General features: G+C 37.4%; 1 protein-coding gene across 11 annotated transcripts in view; it reads right to left on the bottom strand.

The window, feature by feature from the left end:
• Positions 1-11,558: 11,558 nt before the first annotated feature.
• ELOVL7 (ELOVL fatty acid elongase 7) overlaps positions 11,559-15,835 on the bottom strand; it is an 87,015-nt gene continuing 82,738 nt past the window's right edge. For all 11 annotated transcript variants that reach the window (XM_054252238.2, XM_054252239.2, XM_078365470.1 and 8 more), the window contains one exon: positions 11,559-14,200. In XM_054252238.2, coding sequence (XP_054108213.1) covers positions 13,991-14,200 — 210 coding nt within the window. In that variant the 3' untranslated portion in view covers positions 11,559-13,990. The remainder of the gene's footprint in view (positions 14,201-15,835) is intronic.

Here is a 15,835-nt window from a genome sequence, read left to right as displayed (position 1 = left end):
CAAATCAAAATGACAATGAGATATCTAAAAGGCAGGCAATAACGAATGCTGGTGAGGACGTGGAGAAAAGGGACTCCTCATACATTGTTGGCCAGGATGTCGATTAGTAGAACCACTACGAAGAACAGTTTGGAGTTTCCTTTAAAAACTAAAAATTGAGCTATCACATGATCCAGAAATCTCATTGTTAGATGTATACCATAAAAGAATCAGGATATTGAAGAGGTATTTGCACTTCCATGTTTATTGCAGCACTGCTTACAATAGCTAATATTTGGAAGCAACCTGAGTGTTCATTTACAAATGAATGGATAAAAAAAATGTGGTTATATATACATAATGGAGTACTATTCAACCATAATAAAGAATGAAATTGTATCATTTGCAACAACATGGATAAAACCAGAGGTCATTATGGTAAGTGAAATAAGCTAGGCACTGAAAGACAAACTTTACATGTTCTCACTTATTTATGAGAACTAAATATTAAAACAACTGGACTCAGGAGATAGAGAGTAGAACGATGGTTACCAAAGGCTGGGAAGGGTAGTGGGAGGTGAGGAGGAGTAAGTGAAAATGATTAATGAGTACAAAAAAACAAAGAATAAAGATCTAGTATTTGATAACACAACAGAGTGACCATAGTCAATAATACTCTAATTGTGCATTTAAAAATAGCTAAAATAATATAATTTGATTGCTAGTAACACAAAGGATAAATGCTTAAGGTGAGGGATACTCCATTTAATGCGAGTATTACACACTGTATGCCTGTATCACAATATCCCATATATGTCATAAATGTATACACCCTACTATTGTACCCTCAAAAATTACAAATTAAAAAAAAATGTATCCCCTACAAGGATACATGGATACAAACTAACAAATCAAGGCACATTCTGTGTGCTGTTTTATACCAGCGGTTTTATTTTTCAGTGTTATAATCCCTGTGTGTTAGAGACACAACTTTTTACTAAAAATTCAGAGCAAAGTAACTAGAAGTATTTAAATGTAGTTACATTGTTTATTTAATAACATAATATGTAAATATTGTTGTTCTTTTTGAGTGGAAGGAAAATGGATGTCCGTGTATTGCACCTGTCAATGGAAAAGAAAACCCTAATAGATAGACTATTATCATATGTTGTTAAAGGGAATCCACTTCCTTCCAAAAGTTAGTTGTTAAAGAATTAGAACTCAATAATACAAATTGGATTAAAACAATGATAATAACGAAATAGAAGAGATACTGTTTTTACTAACAAACATTGTTTCCTTCAATTTTTTCATTCTGAAATGAATGAAAATTCATTTTCATTTTGCATAAAAATCATGCAAGCATCCAATAATGAATTAGAAAAAAAATTAAGTTAATCGAAGTGCAGGTTTCAACAGAAAACGTTACTGCCTATTAAGGAATAACAATGAAGACTTCTTTTTTTTTCTGTCACTTATTTTGTGGTTAGACCACAAAGACTTTTATACAAAGATGTCATTGTGATTGTGACTCACAGATAACAAAAGATTCTAAAAGTAGCAATTATATTCAGTTTGGAGATTTATGAGGTCCACCTGAGGAGAGGAGACCAAGAAGAGTGTGCATAATCGGACTGTAGTAGTCAGTAGTAGCCCAGAAAAAAGCAGTGGACACACGGAAGTGGGAAGAAGGACATAAAAAACAACTACACTATGTCACTCCCACCACCACCACCATCATAGCAGCAACAGATGCTGAGTGCTGAACCATTGTCCCTTTCCCTGCCTAGCCAGGGACAAGGAATTAGATGCTTCTCCTTTAACTTAACCCTTTGCTTGATTAAAAAATATATATATACTCAGTTTAATGCAACACTGCTCTCCAGTAAAAGAAGAAAATAGGTCGGGCACGGTGGCTCACGCCTATAATCCCAGCACTTTGGGAGGCCGACGCGGGTGGATCACGAGGTCAAGAGATCGAGATCATCCTGGTCAACAATGTGAAACCCCGTCTCTACCAAAAATACAAAAATTAGCTGGGCATGGTGGATTGCGCCTGTAGTCCCAGCTACTCGAGAGGTTGAGGCAGGAGAATTGCCTGAACCCAGGAGGCGGAGGTTGCGGTGAGCCGAGATCGTGCCATTGCACTCCAGTCTGGGTAACAACAGCGAAACTCCGTCTCAAAAAAAAAAAAAGAAGTAAATAATAATAAAGGAAATGTGTTTTAAATGAGGAATGGCTATGGTAGGCTACTTTGCCTATAGGTATAAAACTGATTTGTATTTTTTAAATTACAGTCATAAGCCTTCTCTCTTGGCAGCTGTGATTATTCTTTTTGGTTTTTTTTTTTTTGAGATGGAGTCTCGCTCTGTCGCCTAGGCTGGAGTGTAGTGGCGCCAACTTGGCTCACTCCACCCTTCGCCTCACGGGTTCAAGAAATTCCCTGCCTCAGTCTCTCAAGTAGCTGGGATTACAGGCACTCACGACCAAGCCCAGCTAATTTTTGTATTTTTAGTAGAGACGGGGTTTTGGCATCTTGGCCAGGCTGGTCTTGAAATACTGACCTCGTGATCCACCCGCCTTGGCCTCCCAAAGTGCTGGGATTACAGGTGTGAGCCACCGTGCCTACTCTTATAATAGTAGAAGAGTAGGGTAGAACTGTGCAAAGGATTTATCTTTGGATTACTATCCAAGATGGAATCACTTTTGTCTCCACACAAGGTTATAAAAAACAAGGAAAGTCAGAGAAAGTATCAAACCAAGAGGAGCCTATACAGTCATGAACACTAAATGTCATCTGGTATCCTTGATGGGAATTGTAGAAAGAAAAGGACATTAGTTTAAAACGAAGAAAATGTGAATAGAGCATGAACTTTAGTTGATAATAATGTATCACTATTGGTGCATTAATTGCAACAAATGTACCATAATAGGTTTATCACAGGGAAAGCCAGGTGTTAAGTATGTGGGAATTTTCACTACTATCTTCATAATTTTTCTGTAAATCTAAAATTAGTCTAAAGTTTATTTTTAATAATCTGATTCATGCACAATCCCAGGTTCTAAGGCTGGGGTAACTTACTTCTCTCGTTACTGTCATCTACTGTCTTGTGGGTCATACTGTCAGTCTTATTCAGAGCCCTTTGTCATCAGGCTAGTCTTTACTCCAAGGCTCAGCATAATCTTCAGGATCTTCAATATTCATTTGGACAACTCATCCATCATTCCTAACAATTTCTCCATCTATTCAACTCCAATCACCATCATATTTTCTATACCCAGAGTCACACAATGCTACCTGCCCAATTTGGATTTCTGACCACAGCCCAGCATCCCCATTCACCTCCATCTTCCACAGAATCCTTAATTTTTTTTAATTTATTATTTAAAAAAATTTCGTGGGTACACAGTAGGTATGTATAATATGGCATAAAAATCCCTAATTTAAGCTTGATGTGGAGTCACCTAGGATAAAGACTACACTTCCTAGATTTCCTTCTGCTGTGACCCAAATGACTAATTCTGGTCAGTGTGTCGTTTTTTGGTATATGTGTCCTTAAATGGAGAGATAAGATCCTACTTATCCCTTCCTCTTTTGTGCTGGGTGAACTGTGAATGTAATGGCTGGAGTTCCAACAACTATTTGGATGATGAGATGACTGTGGGAATGGAAGCTGTACACAGTAGAACTAGAAGATAGAAAAATCCTGGGTCTCTGATACCATAGCACGACCACACCAATGTTGATTGCATGTCTCTGTAACTTTACATGAGAAGGAATTCTATTTTGCTTAAGTAACCGTTACTTTGTGTTTTTATCCTTCCTAGTTGAATTTACAAATCTCAATTCACGACCTTATTCCATCAACCCCTATTTGGCAGTATAGTACAACAGTGGAGGGCAAGAGCTTTAGAATCAAACAGATGTGCTTTGACACCCAGCTCTAGCACTTAAAAACTGCCTGATTTTGGGCAATTCACCTAAATGCTATGTGTCAGTTTCCTCATTTGTGTCTCCCTCATTATGAGGATTAGACTGCATGAAACATTTAAAATGCTTAATAAGCACCAGTCTCCTGGGAGTGCCTTACTCTGGGTTCCCTGATGCAGCATTTCATTGCTTTTGCTGGCTTTCTCAGGACCTTCCCGTCCTTGGCCTGCTGCATCTTCCTTACGGATTTCCATCTTGATCCCTTTAAGGTTTTCTCCAGGCTCATGCTACTGCTATCACAATCGTGCAAACTGGGACCACTACAAATGTATAGTCTCCAGCCTCAGCGGTGGGGCCCCACCTGAGGCTTGGAAGTCTTTGAAATTTGTCTCTGTCACTAGGCATGTCTCTTCTCCACTGCATTTATACAATGTTTTCAGTTTCCTCCTCAAACCATCCCCCGAGTGTTTCTGCTACTTTAAAGGAAAAGAATTTCTCCTCTCAATCCCACACTCCAATCTATCTACTATCCTTTTCAACTCAGCTCTTTGAAAAAGCAGTCATCACTATCGCCTAAGAGAAGACTTGATGGAGGGATGTCTCTCAGCTCAACATGCCCCCAACAACTCACCATTCACTCCGCCAACCACATCCCAATCAGTCCTGCTCCCGGTCCTGCACTCTTGAAGCCAAAACACTGGGCTCGCCTTTCACATTTCCCTCAAGCTCAGGCCAGGGTGTTTCTTTCCTTTTCTCACCTGGAATTACTGTTGGGCATACTCTTCTCCCTCATTTTCTCTCTGGCAAACATCCTGTTGTTTTTCATGAGGCAGCTGATATTACCTTCCCTTTCAAGTCTCCACTTAAGTCCTACTCACACCCGAGATAGAACTATTTCTCCTTTCTGTCCATACATTATACAAGCTAAAAACTACCACTTTTTATTTATTTATCTATTTGTATTTTAAATTCAGGGGTACATGTGCAGGTTTGTTATATAGATAAACCTGTGCCATGGGGGTGTGGTGCACAGACTGTTTCATCACTCAGGTATTAAGCCTAGTACCCTTTTGTTATTTTTCCTGATCCTCTCCCTCCTTCCACCGTTTACCCTCAGGCCCTGGTCTCTGTTGTTCCCCTTTATGTTTCCATGTGCTCTCATCATTTAGCTTCCACTTGTAAGTGAGAACATGTGGTATTTGGTTTTCTGTTTCTGTGTTAGTTTGCTAAGGATAATAGCCTCCAGCTCCACCCAGGTTCCTGCAAAGGACATGATCTTGTTCTTTGTGATGACTGCATGTATTTCATGGTGTATCCATATTACATTTTCCTTATCCTATCTACCATTGGTGGGCATTTAGGTTGATTCCATGTCTTTACTATTGTGAACAGTGCTGGAGTGAACATACACGTCTTTATGATAGAATGATTTATATTCTTTTGGGTATATACCCTGTAGTGAAATTGCTGGGTCAAATGGTAATTCTGTTTTTAGCTCTTTGAGGAATCACCACATTGTTTTCTACAGTGGTTAAACCAATTTACATTCCCACCAACATTGTATAAGTATTCTTTTTCTTTGCAACCTTGCCAGCATCTGTTTTTTTTTTTTTTTTTTGACTTTTTAATAATAGTATTCTAACTGGTATGACATGGTAAGTCATTGTGACTTTGATTTGCATTTCTCTAATGATCAGTGATGTTAAGCTTTTTTTCATGTGCTTGCTGGCCGGATGTATGTCTTCTTCTGAAAAGCGTTCATGTCCTTTGCCCACTTTTTAATGTTTTTTTTTCCTCATAAATTTGTTTAAGCTCCTTATAGATGCTGGGTATCAGACCTTTGTTAAATGCATAGTTTGCAAAATTGTTCTCATTGTGTAAACTGTTTACACTCTTGATAGTTTCTTTTCCTGTGCTCTTTAATTATATCCCATTTGCCAATTTTTGCTTTGGTTGCAATTGTGTTTGGTGTCTTTGTCATGAAACCTTTGCTTGTTCCCATGTCCAGAGTGGTATTACCTAGGTTGTCCTTTAGGTTTTTATAGTTTGGGGTTATACATTTAAGTATTTAATCCATGGATTATGGTGTAAAGAAGGGGTCCAGTTTCTACTGTCTCTACTAAAAATACAAAAATTAGCCAGGTGTGGTGGTGGGAGCCTATAATCCCAGCTACTCGGGAGGCTAAGGCAGGAAAATTGCTTGTACCAGGGAGGTGGAGGTTGCAGTGAGCTGAGACTGCACCTCTGCACTCCAGCCTGGGTGACAGAGTGATACTCCATCTCAAAACAAACAGACAAACAAACAAAAACTACCTGTTTAACAGCAGAATATTCGACTTGACTTGTTTGCATGTTTGTTGCCCTCTATCCAAGTGAAAATCTCTGTGGGGATAGGTATTATTTGAATTTTTTAAAATATATATTTTAGCACAGTGGCTGGCATATAGTAGGAGCTTAACAAATTGTTGACTGATTGACTAAACCACTAAAAGAATGAGCAGAGGAAGAGAACCTATAACAATAGCACACACTTATTCAGTGCTTCATTCATTCATTCATTCATTCACTCCATACTGTTACTGAACTCCTATAATATGCCAGCCATTGTTCTAGGCACTTGCAGTGAGCAAAATAGACAAAATCATCTACCCTTGAAGAGGTTACTTTCTCATGAGGAAGACAGTCAATCAACAATATGAACTAAGTGCATGTATAGTGTGTTAGAAGGTAATTCTGTGCTGTATGGAAGAAAGAAAGATCAGGGTGCAGGATGCAGTACTGAAAAGGTGACATTTGAACAAAGGAGGGAATTTAAGGGTTTAGCCAAGCAGTTATTTGGGGAACAGCCCCTGAGGCAGAGAAAAATAAAGAACCGTAAGATGGAAATGTGCTTACCATGGTCTGGTGAACAGCAATGAGGCCAGTGTGGCTGGAGAAGAGGGAGCAAAGTGGGGATTGGCAGGCAGTGAGGACAGAAAAGCAAAGACAGGGTTTTTACGCTCAATGAAGCCAGAAAGCAATGGAGGGTTCAGAACAAAAGAGTTACATGATCTGGTTTATATTAAAAGATGACTTTGGCTGCTATTTGGACAAGAAGTTGTAGAAGCAAAGGCAGAAGCAGAGAGTCAGATAAGAAGCTATTGCAGGAATCCAGGTATGAGATTATAGCAGCCTAGGATTGGTTATACTTGGAGGGGAAGCCAGCAGGATTTCTTGTTGGATTTGACGTTGAGTGAGAAAGGACCTGAGGATGACTCCAAGGTTTTTAACCTGAATAACTAGAAAGAAAGCACTGCTCTAAAAGTTTTCCCTGTTTTAACTCATCTATAGCCCACAAAAACTAGATGAAGAAGTATTGTTTCCATTTTCAGTTGGCACACTAAGAGACAGAGAAGCTGTCCAGGTTACACAGCTAGTAAGAAAAACAGTCAGGGTTTGACCAGGCAGGCTGGTTCCAGAGCCTGTGCCATGCTTCCTCCCCATGACAGCATCTAGTAGGATGAAAGGCTTTTATACTGAGATAATATAAAAATATTACAATCTAGGCAAATATTATTATAATATTATAATCTAGGCAAAATTCAGTTCTGAGCAAGGAGGGTTGCCACAAGAATAAAAAGAAAGGCATAAATTCATGTATGAGATAACCCAAAATAGGCAGAAGCCACACTGAGCAGAATCTGTGCAAGTGTTAAGACAGAAGGCCAGGCAAGATAGCTCCTGTCCATAATCTCAGTGCACTGGGAGGCTGCAGTGGGAGAACGATTTGACGCTAAGAGTTCAAGACTAGTCTGGGCTACTTAACAAAACCTCATCTCTACAAAAGATTTAAGAGAATTATCCAGGCATGTTGCTACTCAGGAAGCTGAGGAAGGAAGATTACTTGAGCCCAGCTGTGTGAGGCTACTGTGAGCTATGAAGGTGCCAATATGCTTCAGCTAGGGGCAACAGAGCAAGACTGTATCTTAGAAAGAAAAAAAGAAGACAACAGCTCTGAGTTTACATCATCACATTCAAATACTCAGATGCCTACGTTGTAAGGACTATATACAGAGTGTCCTTTTGTGTGGCCTGGGCACTTAGAGATACTACCTCATACCAAGCTTTCTCCCTTTAGTAACCAGAGTGTATCCCAAACTAATTGAATCCTTTAGGTCCTAGAATACAAACAAGGTGCAGCAATGTTTTAATAATGCTGTAGTTTGAACACAGGCAAAAATGTTCACATTGGATAGGAAGAGTGTTACAGTTTGTAACTTTGTTGGGTTATACGTACATGTACAGCCTGACCTGATACTGGCTGTCAATAAAAGGTAGGAACATGTCCAGTCAGCTCCTAAGAGCCCTTTGGCCTTCTCTCTGGGGCAGCCTGGTATAAAAGACATGTTGTATGGCCTGTTACATTGTGGTTGTATCTGCTAGAAACATCTAGAGAAATTTCTATCCCCACCCCCTCCCCAATCAGCATGTAGCTTATGCTGCCTGAAGCAAGAGAACCGTAATCCTTGGTCTCATTTAATCTAGGGACCCATCTTCAATTCCACACTCAAATCTGAGTCTATTTCTCTGTGCAAAGGGCCAGTTTCTTGGTGAAAAAATAAAACAAAACAGCACTTACTTTCATCTGTAGAATTAGTCACCACAAACCAGAACTGTACAAATTAAAGATAGGGTTTAATTCTTCTAAAGAGAAAAATAAGTATTCTTATCTATTTTAGGTAGTACTTTGTATGGCAGTCTGTATTTTTCAAGTACAACATTTCTCCCATCCTACATGTTCTTATGAGGTAGCTTTTACATTCCTCCCACTGAAGGACATGGTCTGTGTCCTCTCCCCTTGAAAATGGGTGGGCTTTTTTACATGGTAAGTGATATTCCTTGACTTCTATGACTAGGTATAAAAGGCAATACAGCTTCCATTTTGTTCACTGGAATGCTTACTCCTGAAGCCTTCAGTCTGACTCCCCTGAGACTGTCATGCCGTGAGAAAGCTCAAAGTAGCCCAAGGGGAAAGACCACATGAAGAGGACTTGAGACTACATGGAGATCTCCAGGTATCCCCCACTGCCTCAACCTTCTGGTTCCTTGTTAAGTCACAGTCTGACTGCAACTGCACCAGGGATCTCAAACAAGAACGACTCTGCTTCTCAAATCACTGATCCTTCAAAGTGGTGAGAAATGTAGCTCTGATGTAGCTTTAAGTCATCAAATTTAGGGGTGATTTATTAGTCAATAATAGATAAACTATAACAGCTTGAGAAACAATGCTATTTACATAAAGATAACAAAGGCTACACAAATAGTATACTGATAGAAAAATATAAGCTAAATATGTACACTGAATACATACAATATGTAGACTATATTAAAAATTATAAATCAATCATTTTGAATGAATCTATTTTATATAATACATTATATATATGTGTATATTTATTCATCCAAAAATATCATTTAATAATTTGCTGATGCCAGACAAAGTGATGGACCTAAATAAGTATGTTCAATCACTTTTCCATTTAGACACTTGAAGAATTATATGTACTCCTGTGCAAAATAGTGGCCCATCATGGTAGTGGATTCTCAGTGGGTGAGGTTACATCAGGTGCTTACCCAAACTTCATTTCTTCCTTTCTTTCTAGTAGAATCTAATTTTCTTGGAGATGACAATATGCTCATCTAGAAAATTATAGTTCACAGCTTTCCTTGCAGCTAGAGATAGCCATGAGGCAGTTTTGACCATTGAGATATAAGTGGAAGTTGCGTGGGACTCCTGGAAAGTCCTTTGGAAGGAAACAGATCTAGACTCTATTGTATTTGGTACCCAAGGAAGCATACAAAGACATCTTCTTCCCTTGCAGTATATGGTATATGTGGATTTTTTTCTGTATCCTTGCCCCTCCCCAGAGTACTTAGCAACATGGCATGATGCTTTGGAATGACAGACAGTAACTACAGTCTGTTATACCCAATTGCTTCCTACAAGAATGAAGTACTGGAAAGTGCTGGTGACAGAGAGCTTTGAGCTCCATGTAAGGGATTCTCTTCCAGAAGCTCTCATACCCAGACTGATCATGTTACTCCTCCATCAAACATCTTCATGGGTCCTGATGAACATTATATTGCTTTATCAAAGCTAACTACTTAACATTAGGAAAATAATATTGCAAATCTGTAATATACTTTTCACTTGTCAATAGGTATGCTGATTTTGTTTTTATTAACATTTTTATGTAGGCCTGTCTTTTTAAACTGTACCGTAAACTTTTTAAGCGTATGGACCACATCCAGTACATTTTAAAGTTTTTCATGACATTTAGATGCAGTGAAAACCCTAAATACTGACTACCAGTGAAAATATGTCAATTCTATCATTTTGATTTCTAACTTAAATAACATCTATATAGAACATTATAGTACACATTGCTTTTTAAAAACTGGACAATTTCAAACATACACAAAAGCAGACAGAAGAGTATAATAAACTCCTATGAAGTGAACCCATTACCCAACTCTAACAATTATCTACACCTCCTTTTCTTTTTACTAGAGTATATTAAAGTGAAATCAGACAACCAATCATTTTACATATACATACTTCAGTATATATGTCTCACACATATAAGGACTTTAAAATATATCCATCTGCAATACAGTAATATCTAATATTAATAACTTCCATCTTTTAAAATTTAGTTCACGTTCAGTTATATCTAACTGTTCTAAGAATGTCCTTTTATGATGGTTTGTTCAAATCAGGATTCAAATGACATTTGGTTAGTATATCTTAAGTCTTTTTATCCACAGAAGTTACCTTCTCTGGTTTCCTTTTTTAAATGTCATTTATTTATTGAAGTAACCAGGTCATTTGCTCTATGGAATTTCCTACTTTCTGGACTTGGCTGATCGTATCCTCTTGGTGTCTTTTAACTCTTCCTCTATATACTGTATTTCCTGTAACTAGTAGTTTAGATATAGATGATTGATTAGATTTAAGTTCAAATTGTTTTTTGCCATGAATACCTCATAATATTACAGTGTATTAAGAGACAAAACATCTGCTTGTCTTACTTTGAATGACATTAAGATTGATCAGTGAGTTTGGGTTGTATCAGCATAAGCCGTCCCCATCAACCTTTCTTCTGTTTCCATCCCTACTGGCTCTAATAAATGGGGCACTGTTTTTTTTCACAGTTTTAGCAAACCTTCTCATTTTAGCAAACAGTGATCATTAGCTAGCCCCATTTATTAGAGCCAGTAGGGATGGAAAAACTATTCTTTTGTTAATTTTTTCCACTTAAAAAACCTTGACTAAAAAAAATACAACCAATTTTTTAAATTCTGTACAACCTAAACATATAACTCAAATTCAAATTCCTTGATAGTCTTCCCAGTCTGCTTAGTGGCAGAACTGTCACTCATTTGGCACCTATCATCTACTGCCCTGACACATAGTTTCATCTGCCAGTTGGTAAGCTCCAGGAGATCCTAATTATGTCCTAGGTGCCTTTGTATTCCAAAGATGAACACAGCACATGTACAAGAAATATGTAAAATAACTTTGATTGGTGAGTATTCAAATTAAAAGCCACCGACCCATGCAAACACATGCAGCTAGATTCCAAAATGGAAAATACACACACATATATACATGCAATAACACAAATTTATTATAATACACAGGGAAAAACAAACTTCAACAATGTCCACAGTGTTCCAGTCTTTAAAAAGTTAGCAGAAATAAACGGTAATAGAACATAATGTCATGATTTTATAATTAAGGTGGCAAAATGGCAAAGTCCTATAGATATTTAAAAATTGATATTTGTATTTATTTACAATATACATATAGGTCCTCAAGAATTCATAGAGTTTTATGTAATAAACTAGATTTGGAGCTATTTTTTGTTATTGTTGTTGTTGTTTGTTAGGTAAGCAAATCCAAACAAATTAAGTCCTGAAAAGTGGGATGAAATCCCAAAGGAACTCTATGTGACCACACAGAACTCTTTTAATAAATATGGCCCACATAAATTCTATATCCAATGAAAATCATTTTGATCCACAATCATGTTGATGTTTCCATGGAGGATACTTCTGGCAGTTATGATTTCTTTTGTAGCATTCTAGCTCTCCACTTCTATTCATATAATTGAGTATGTGTTTTATTATATGATAGCTCATAGGCAAGTTAAACATTTTAAAGACTTCAGGGAGGTTATACAAGGTTGTATGATGAAGGTCGGAAAGTATGCAAGAATTAAACTCTCCTATTTCATCTATTTTATTTTTGCCTCATTTTGGTCTCTATATCACTTGGGGTCTTTGGAAATGGTGTGATTTATAACAGCACCTGACATATACCTTCTCATTTTAGCACAGGTTAGATATGAAGAGCCAAACCTGGAAAACAGTTAAGGAGTCCTGAGACCTTGCAGGGGAATAAATTAGAGCAGCAGTTTCCTTTAGCTATGCTCTTTTGCCCTTTATTCTTTTTTAAAAAATATATAAAATTACTCCCATTTATCAACCTTTACCTTCTCCTACTGTAATCAAGTTAAATCGCAAAAGATTACTTAAAGGCAAATAACCTTATGAATCTGGTAAGTGTAAAGATAAAAGGCCATGATATTGAGTAAAACTTAGGCATTGTTGTACAATAAGTATATCTATGTGTTCAAAATTAACTGGAGCCTTAAGTACTAATTGTTTAAAGTCCTATGAACATAAATAGTACTTCAAAACTGAATATAAATAAAAGAAGAACAAAATTGGGAAAAATTCACAAATGTTCAAATATTGCTATTTCTTGGACAAAACTCTGCTGACTAATAGTTTTGGTTCTCTGACAAGAAAATGTAAAAATAACAGAATTTTAGAAAGTAGTGATTTTAAAGAAACAAAGGCTATGCCAAATGAATTTCAGTCCTTTGTTATATTGTTTATAGGTCTGGAAACAGAAATCCAGGTTGTTAATTAATTCACAATTCTGAAAAATATTTTATTGTGCAGTATATCTATAACTTTATATAATCTATAGGTATTATGTAGTCTGTCTCTCTCCCAAAGTAGAACAGCCCTTGCTTACATAATCAGTTTCCATTAGATACTCTCTGTGCCACAATTTGCCTCTAGTTGCTTCAAAGCCACTCTAACCCAATCTGGAAACTGCCTACAATGGGTAATATTATTTATGATTTAAGGTTGTACCTGCGGTGTGCTAATGATCACCGGTGTGATACTATAACAGACAACAGATTTTTCCCACTGAACTACACAGTACTTTTTTCATTGACAAATTCACCTCTTTCCAGAGATATAGTTAATTGTAAAACAGTAATAGCAAAGTGTTCATTAACCCATTAAAACAAATCATCTTATTTTCAAAATAATCAACTGAATGAAACTTGGTGTCAAGTGCATCAGGGTACTAACCCAAAGGATTGTTACTGCGAAACTGTTTGTGCAACAAAAGGGTTGTGAGGAAGTCTTAGCAGCATAACTGGTGATGGCTACTCAAAAGATCCTTTGGACATTATCATTAGTGATTTTAAACGACAAGTTATCAAAAACTCACTCAATTTTCACCTGTGTTAGCTCACTAAAATGGGAATTAACTCTAGAGCAAATATAGCATCTTCTGAATACAGTCAATAAATGACAAAGGCAGGGCCTACGGTTAGAGGTTTCCAGACCCAGCAGAGAGAATCTATTGTATCATGTGGATCTCCATCCTTGCTCAAAATATCTAATGATATTTTTCATCTTTACTGGACTTCCTTGAAGAGAACTGTATTGCTTCATATCTTCCTTTCACTGTAAAAAAATGTGTTAAACAAAACCTTTGGATTAGGTTTAAAAGCCCCTTAAAAAAAAAAAAACTTCTGGCTGCTGTAGGCTCTATCAGAAGACTGTTATCTGGGAGCTTCAGGCTCTCAAATATCAGACATCCAAATAACTTATCATAGAAATACAAGCTCTTAGTTTTGAAAAATATACAAAATGCACTGCATAGGTAAATATCTCTTGATTGTCAAGGAAGACAATATATCACTTTCAATCATAGACTTATGTTGTGCTTCAGTGATCTTTGTTTTTGCAAGTTCCATTTTTCACAGTTTTGGGCAACCTCTGACCTTTGGTGTAAGCACGGTACCAAAAATGGAGAAAGAGCAGCAGAAAGATGCAACCATAACTCATAATGACGTACAGAAAGACTGGAAACTGATACTTGCAATCCTCCATGAAAAAGAACTGGCCTATGTGGATGGTGACAATAACAAACTGGACCTAAAAAATGAAAACGTGAAAAAAAATTATCCAGATATGAAGAGTTACAATTCTTTACCTACCTATGTTTATGCACTCCCAAGGTGCAGGGAGTGCACTGTTGGACAGAGAAGTCCATCTTTAAATCTAGCCTCCCTGGGAGTGATGTGGGTGCTACAGGATCAAAAGCCAGTTGGAAGTATGGATCCACTATTCAGAACCGCAAAATGACACAACCGCAGGGTCTGTATTTAAATGTTTCCTGGTGTAGTGCAGTGCAGCAACCTTTTCACTACTCACAGAATCAACAGAGCAAGTTTTCTCTATAATTATAGTCTCTGACTTGAGTCCTTGACTATGATGAAATGACCATGGGACCACTACCTTGTGGCCTATTTTTTCAGGATGATTTCAATTTCAAATATTCTGTCCTGATATTGGACCAGATATTTTAATTTTTGGAAAATAAAAACATTTTACTTATTGCCCCTTGAATTTTGAGGTAGCCAAAGCATCTCTGAACCTTTATACCTGCCACTTGTCCTCCACTGTCATAGGTGAAAATGAGGCCGGGTGCGGTGGCTCACACCTGTAATCCCAGCACTTTGGGAGGCCGACGCGGGTGGATCACGAGGTCAAGAGATCGAGACCATCCTGGTCAACATGGTGAAACCCCGTCTCTACTAAAAATACAAAAAATTAGCTGGGCATGGTGACGCGTGCCTATAATCTCAGCTACTCGGGTGGCTGAGGCAGGAGAATTGCCTGAACCCAGGAGGCGGAGGTTGCGGTGAGCCGAGATCGCGCCATTGCACTCCAGCCTGTGTAACAAGAGCGAAACTCCGTCTCAAAAAAAAAAAAAAACAAAAAGAAAAGAAAATGTGTCTGAACTGCCAACTGAGGCAGAGAATCTATAAGGTACAAGAGAGAACTGGTGGCCCTTCTAGTAGTGCTCAAGGGCTCTGTGGGGCAGAGCATCTTACACAGTCCCAAAAGGAACCTTTTCTAGGCTAATATTCAGATTTCCTAGTTATCATGTTTTTCCTGATTAAAAGGCAACGTGTTTTATGGAAATTTCATAAAAGTGAAAATCTATATAGAATAGATAACAATTACCCACAGTCTATCTAGTTATAATCATGGGTAAGATTTTCATATAGTTTATTATCATTTTATCCTTATCATCATCAGCTTTCCTTGCATTATCTTAATGTATGTTTCTGACATTCCCATAACATAGCCATTTATTCCTCTCATTTTGCAAAAGAGAAAACAAAACTTTAGAAAGGCTAAGCAATGTCCTCGACATTCTGTGCATGTGTGTACTTGTGTATAATTGATTCCTTTGAGAATGTAATGAACAAATGTCCATCCTATTTTTTCTACATCAGTATTTTTCCACATTATTAAAAAGTCTGTACAACATTTAAGAGTATGTTAAGGGAAAAAAATCCTAAAAACAAAATTATATATGCAATACTATACAAATCAAGTAAAAGGTGTATACATATGCCTGAGAGAAAAACTGAATGAAAGCAAAATAAAAACATCAGCAGTGATTATCCCTGGGTGGTAGAATTACATGTATTTTTTTTCTCTTTGCTTAATTGGGTGTTCTCACTTATTTGCAACGAGCATATACTACTTTGAGAAAAT

The sequence above is a fragment of the Callithrix jacchus genome, chromosome 2 (assembly GCF_049354715.1).
Source record: "Callithrix jacchus isolate 240 chromosome 2, calJac240_pri, whole genome shotgun sequence".
In the NCBI taxonomy this organism is placed as follows: Eukaryota; Metazoa; Chordata; class Mammalia; order Primates; family Cebidae; genus Callithrix; species Callithrix jacchus.
The sequence above is the reverse complement of the archived record's forward strand: the minus strand, read 5'-3'. Positions and strand labels throughout refer to the sequence as shown.